Raw genomic sequence first — 7,103 nt, forward strand, 5'->3', positions numbered from 1 at the left:
TTACCGTTTACCCGTTAACCTAACCTAACCTTAAACCGTTTAAACGTTAAAAACGTTAAAATTAAAATTAAATACTATAGTAGTAGTAGTATATATATATATATATATATATATATATATATATATATATATATAGAAAATATATTTATACATATATTATATAAAGTGTTAATAATTAACAATAAAACTCTCGCATAGAAGTAGAATGGATTAAACTGAGAAGAAAAGTCTTCTATCATTTTGTATTTTTCGTATTAGTTAACGAGTTATTAATTTATGAAAATAGCCAAATTATCCGAATGCAAACGCACGAGCTAAGACCGTCTTGCGAAGCGCGCGTTCGCCGTCTCTAGGCATGATAATGTCAATGTCGCTTGTAAACAACATGCGTCTTTCTGAGAGGACCATTCCATTAAACCTTGGCAACGCTCCCGTGTATCATTTCATTTTTATCTAATATTTAATGACAAAAAGGATGACATGATACTCGCGAGCGTTAAATGGAACGGCCCTAGACGGTCTTATTTCGTATTTGATGATAGATTGGGCGAATTTAGAAATTTTCATAAATTAATAACTCATTAATTAATGCGAAACATGAAAAATGATATAGTAATTTTCTACTCAGTTTATTAGTATATTTATATATAATCCATTCTACCTATATGAAATACTTTTTTATTCGTTAATTATCAGACATCCTGCATTTAAGATTTATAACTTCTAATTTTGTTGTTTGTTTAATCAACATTTAAAATTAATTTTATCTTAACAAAAAGTTCAGCATATTTGAACTCTCGTGCATTGGTAAAAATTAATATTGATTTCTGCACATTGGATGCGGAAACGCTTGACGCGGCAAAATGCGACGCGGTAACCAATACTACGCTTACAGCTCCTAACATATTCATTGGTTGTCGCGCCGCGTTGTAAGCTTTTCCGCATCCAGTATACAGCAATCATAAGAGAGAACATTATAGCCATATCCTTCCAATCTGTTCAATTGTGCAGGAGAAGAAAACAAGAGAGCGGTCATTCTCGTTTATAGCCCATAAAAAGAAATTATATATAAGTGAAGGAACGTAGAGGCCATTTCAAAAAGGTATCATAGTTATATGTTCTACCGACTAGCATTTGATATTACTAAATATAATAATGATATTTAATAATATATCATACCATTATGACGTAATATAATGAGATAGCCAGTACAACACTGAGACCAACAAGTTCATATAAAAGAATTAAATTGAAAGTATTGTCCACGGACTTCGCCATCCTTCAATCACAATAATATTTCCAACAACATTATATACAGAAAGAATAAAGAAGCAAATTAAACAAAGAGATCTATTATATGTTGAATACATGATTGCAATATTTCTACCATATTATCTTAAGATGCATTCGAACGAAGCTACGAATTCTGTTTAGTATCATGGTTTGCGAGCATTCTTTAATATGTCTAATACGATATGACAAAATGGACAACTCGCCGCAAATGTGAAATACTAAGATAACCATTAGGCAGATCGCTGCCATGTGACATACAGAAATGTAAATCATTGGAAATAGACAGAGATACATCAATATGTATATATGAGTATTGCTGATATCAAAAAATGGATGGATTCTATATGGTAACATGAAAGACTCCGTATTGTTTTGTGACGCTGAAAAAAGATGATAGAACGAAGAAATGTTAAAAATAGACAAAAAATAATTTTTTCTTTGAACAAAGTACATTGGTAACAATTAAAGTATTTAAAAAATATAGAGTAACTTTTTTCTATACTTTTACAGTGGTAGATTGATTAATAATGAAATAATGAAACAATGTGATGTAAACTTTATTTGTCATACATGTAACTTTGCTATTTATCAAACATATAGTACATGTATATCTTATGATCTTTATTTATTATATAGATACAATCATACAATATATTTAAATTTATTATAATTAGCAAGAAAAAGTTTGATTTTACATACCTTGATTAATAGTCAAGAGGTATACAAGCGGTCTAAGATACAACAATACGACCGTGATGAACATGCCAACAAGTGAACCATAGGAGAATATCTTGGATATAAAATTGTAATTATAGTAAATCCTTTCCTCTTCAAAATTCTCGAATTTGCGTTCAACCATATCCTTTTTTATTACATGAATTAGAAGTTTTAGCAAATTACTGCAGCGTATCAGCCACATTAATGGGAACGTCATGGAATAAACCATCGATTCCACGAGATTCATCACAATAAGCTCCAAATTACCAAAAACATCATAAAAATCGGCATATGCCATAATGAGATAAAGAGTGAAATGCGAGATGTAAATCGCGAAACGGATATATGTTTGTTTGAACGGCCATATTCCTCCGATGGAAAAGATTCGTTCTAAATGAACAAATAAATCTTCAATATGGACGATTTTGTTCTGTAATATTACATATATTCTGAATAAAAGTCATTGAAAGTGATATAACATTGATTAAATCGCATAGGTACTAAAGGAAATATATTAATACAATTATACGATCAGACTCAAACGCAGAGAAGCTGTCTTCTACAGCTTCGTAATAGAATATTAACTTCTTACTTTCATATCGAATTGTATTGTCCGTTTTCATCAACTAATCGTCTTCGACTGTGATTCGTTTCGTCGAATCAGACTTATACCGCGAATATTCATGCATGCAAAGGTCATAATATATAATATCTAGATTAGACTTATGTTTGTCTAATGCTTTTCATTTCTCTATTTCAGATTCTATACACTTTATATATTATAATAGGTAGTCTGCTGTACGAACATATTAGCCAGCATTTTTCTTAGCGTACTAATTATCTTACCGTCTCATGAAAAGCCGTTCCTTTGATCATCTTAGTTTCTAATAATAAGCTTTTATTTTTTTGTACAATTTTCTAGTACAATGTAGAAAAATTGCAGCGATTGTAATAAATACAATACTGAGAATCATTAAACTTTTTAATGTTCCTAATAAATTCTTAATAATATTATTAGTGTAATCGTATTCGCGTGCTGCGCAAATCCGTCGTATTAACTGACGTCTTCGAAGAAACAGTATTCTATAAGCATTATAAGTAACATGGCAAAATCACGCTACCTGTTAAATAGTAAGATATAACGGTCAGTGTAGCTTGAGATTTTTTAACAATATTTATGTAAAATCTTGATTTATGAAATCACATAATAAAATATTTACAGAAATGAAGATGGTACACGTTTCGACATATTTCTATATTATTTATTATAATATAAAGCTTATTTATTCTAAATATATAATTATATTCAGCAACTTAATAAAAAAAAATTAATCGTCTTAGACATAAAAGTTCTAATGATTATTGGCAGCAAGAATATCTTTCGCATGTGATTATATTTGTGAAAGTTTTTTTCCGGAAGCTTCGTAGGCACTGTTAGTCAAGAAGGTTCGAATAGAAGTAGTTTGTGACTACGAACAATCTTTATTGAGTGAAATCATAAATTTTTATAATGGAATTAATGAAAGTCAGCATACTATGGATCTTTTTTGTCTTCGGTGACACAAAATGTTCTGTTTGAACAAACGACGAATAAGTCACTGTACGAAGAAATGATTGCAGAGTCTGCCAAATAAAGTCAGACATAAATTTCATTTCTTCATTATGAATATGGAGACGAAAGAGATATAAATTTGAGCGATTGCCAGCTTGCCAACATCAACCTAGCGCAAGCGATCTATAAAGATACCGATACTTACGTGCTAGACGATCCCCTCTTTATGGATTTCTCTTTATGGATTCGCACGTCAGTAGACATCTCGTCGACAAGTGCATTTGCAGTATTTAAAGGTAAGAGTGGCACGGAGCAGCAAAATGTTCATATTGTGACAAACAAAAAAACCTTTGCAATTTTACTATTTTCCTATGTTTGTCGAGTTTCACGTAAACAATTATTAATGTTTTCTAATTTTACTTTAAATAACTTAATATTTATCGATTTGTTAATGAATTTTTTTGATTATAAATCATCATGGACAATCTCTGAACGCGTTCAGCTAAGGTACGTAACAGTTATAATAATAGCAAAAATATGTTAGAGATGGTTTGAGATTATGTAAGATGATACCGAATTGAGCGACCTTTTCAAAAATTATAATATATATAAATCAATTGACGCATATCAATTGTGCAATTTATGTAAAAATACAGTTTACATATAACAGGAATTAAATGATATTTTAAATAAGGAATTATTTATATGTATAAAATTTGTTTTAAAATAAATATATCTTTTATGTAAAAAAAAAAATTAAAAATGAAAATATTACATAAAATACAAAAATATTAAAAACAATTTATAGTTTTTGACAATAATACTTCTCTTTCTCTCTTATCACTCTTTATTATAAATTATACATTTATTTCTATTTATGTTCAGTTTATAAATTATACATTTATTTCTATTTATGTTCAGTTTATAAATTATCTTTGCACACGCTTCCAAAAATTATTGCTCTTTAATGATGTTATAAGAGAGAACATAATACTTATAAATATTCCATGGATATTTTCAAAAACAATTTACTTTTAAACCATGCTTTCGTATTCTTATATTAACAGCAATGATATTTCAAATGTCCAAAGTTAAGCGAAGCCTATTTATTATAAAAAAATTTTTTTAATATATGCAAATCATCAGCTTATGTCTGTTAAAGTGCTGAGACAAAATATGGTAAATTTCCATCTATCAGAGCAGTTTCTGCGATCTTGCATAGTATTAGGTGTAGTAAAAAGAAATCCATTATTTTTCCATTCAATTTCATGCAAAAATAATGGATTTCTTTTTACTACACCTAATATTAGCATTCGCGCATTATTCTTTGATATATCTTACCAACGGCAGTTATAAAATGCTTCATATACTTTAGCACTCTGTGAAAAAAATTATTTACACTATAAAAAAACAATAAAAAATCGTACATAAATATCGAATATATAATATATCGAATATCGAATATAATAAATTTTATTATGCATATTATAACTTTTTTTTAATTTCCATCTTATATTTCCTCTAAATAAAACATTACTTCTGTCATATGATTCTCAGTATGATACAATGAACATAAAGTATAAGCAGGACTAACAATGAATATAAAAAATTTGATTAAAAACGGAACAGCTCTTATCTCACCCTTGAGAGATTCTACTCACATAAAATTGAAAATTGAAATATGATAGGACACTTAAATGTACATATAATGTCAAAACAAAAATTTATGTTATTTCCTTATATTATATCATAATCGGTTTTAAATACGTACATGTATCAAGCATTATGTTTATGTAATCACCATTATATCGACTTACCGTTAACTTTTGATAATCGAGGATGCTTACAAGACAAGCAATTTCTAAAAGATGCACCAGCAATGTTGCATTAAATGTTTTTCCTATTATCTTTTCTATTCTGAAAAAATCGAAGTTATATAAATGTAATTTATTGAAATAAAAGTTTTTAATAACACACAGAAGTTCATTTCAAATTTCAATTGTTAAGATAAACAGCTTTCAAAAGAACACAACTAAATATCCTTCGATTTTGATGTATAATAAATTTGGATATTAAAACCAAAATAAAAGATGCTTTTATTATATAAATTTTTTTTATATGCATAACTTATTAAAATCGAAGGGGGACACTTAGTCGATGTGTTTCTCTTGTAAATAAAGAATCGAAAAAAATTAAGAATTTATCTAACAAAAATCTTTAGATAAAAAGTGAAAAAAAATAAATTTGTTTAGTTTTAATTGAAATGTGAAACTAAAGAAGAGCTTTTAACAATACATGCTTTTAACTAAAACTTTCGCGGATACATGAACATCACGTGTCACACTCAGGCCCACAGTTACAGACTTCGGTATTTATATTATTAATGCGCAAAGTAAGCAATCTGACCGCAAATGTGAAAGACGAGGATAATTATAATACAAGCGGTGCTTTGTCCAAAAGCACTGATGAAACGACATTTGTCAGGTGTATGTAATCGTGTACATACATATATTCTCAATCTCGTAGAACAGATGAAAATGATAAAACAATAGATAAATTATTTGAATCACGTTTTTGTTGGTCACTATTTCGGATAATCCTGAGAAAACGTTCAACTATGATGATAATATTAGCATTTAGAAAAACTGTATTTAATAAAATTTTTACCTTTGACACTTTTTTCAAAGTCAAGGAGATACGTAGATTTTGAAAACTTGAAGATAAAAAAAAATATTCATCATAAAATATGAAAACTCGTTCTGTAAAATCAAGTCATAATAAAAATGCGGAACTGCCGGTTAACGAGACTTTATTGTTTCACATATTTTACATAATTTTTCTAAATACGAAATCAAGTTATACAAAAAAGTAACTCACCTCCATTTCCGAGAATAATAAGAATCAGGATCAAATAGTGACAATGAAGCCGTTATTGTGACAAATACCATCATCAGCTTAAAAAAGATCCTCGATTTAGCGTATTAAGTGATGAACATTTTAATCTCCTCGGCGGTTTTATAATTTGTTCTCATCAAAATCCTTCATGGCCTCCGTTATAATGTCACTAATTTCATTGTTATATAACCTTAGCCTACTCATTCGCACAAGCATCAGTATAAATGTTATTTTCTCTATTTATGATCACGTGCTTAAAATTATCGATGTAAAAAGTCCAGGATACTCCAGAATCAAGAACAAAATAAAGTAGCCAAAATTAATTGGGAAGATAAAATTGTTGAAAAGACCAAAGACTCAGTCAACATTAGCCATTTGTTCCAAGAACACCTTGATCGCACAATCTAAATCTCTTTGATCCTCAAAACAATATTAAAATGTCTATGTAATTAGTCGTTAAATAATGTAATAACATATAATTTTTCATGGCATTTTGTAACAGTAATAAAATTCACAATTCATCACCTGCATCGTGCTTTACACTATACTTTCCTCAATAGCTCACATGAAACTGCGTCAAATACACGAACGCGGGAGCGCAAGTAATCTCTGTTTTCATGCTGTCTATAGAATCTAGAAACAGACT

At 28.8% G+C, this 7,103-nt stretch overlaps 1 protein-coding gene across 1 annotated transcript; it reads right to left on the reverse strand.

The window, feature by feature from the left end:
* Positions 1–1,179: 1,179 nt before the first annotated feature.
* On the reverse strand, positions 1,180–2,308 carry LOC105625164 (the record flags this gene model as incomplete). The annotated part of the gene is made up of 3 exons (XM_012206504.1): positions 1,993–2,308; positions 1,388–1,673; positions 1,180–1,279 (listed from the first exon to the last, which is right to left on the reverse strand). Coding segments are annotated over exons 1-3 (702 nt in total), but the record flags the coding sequence as incomplete, so codon positions are not given.
* Between the last annotated feature and the right edge of the window lie 4,795 nt (positions 2,309–7,103).

This window comes from Atta cephalotes (assembly GCF_000143395.1).
Source record: "Atta cephalotes unplaced genomic scaffold scaffold00177, whole genome shotgun sequence".
Lineage (NCBI taxonomy): Eukaryota > Metazoa > Arthropoda > Insecta > Hymenoptera > Formicidae > Atta > Atta cephalotes.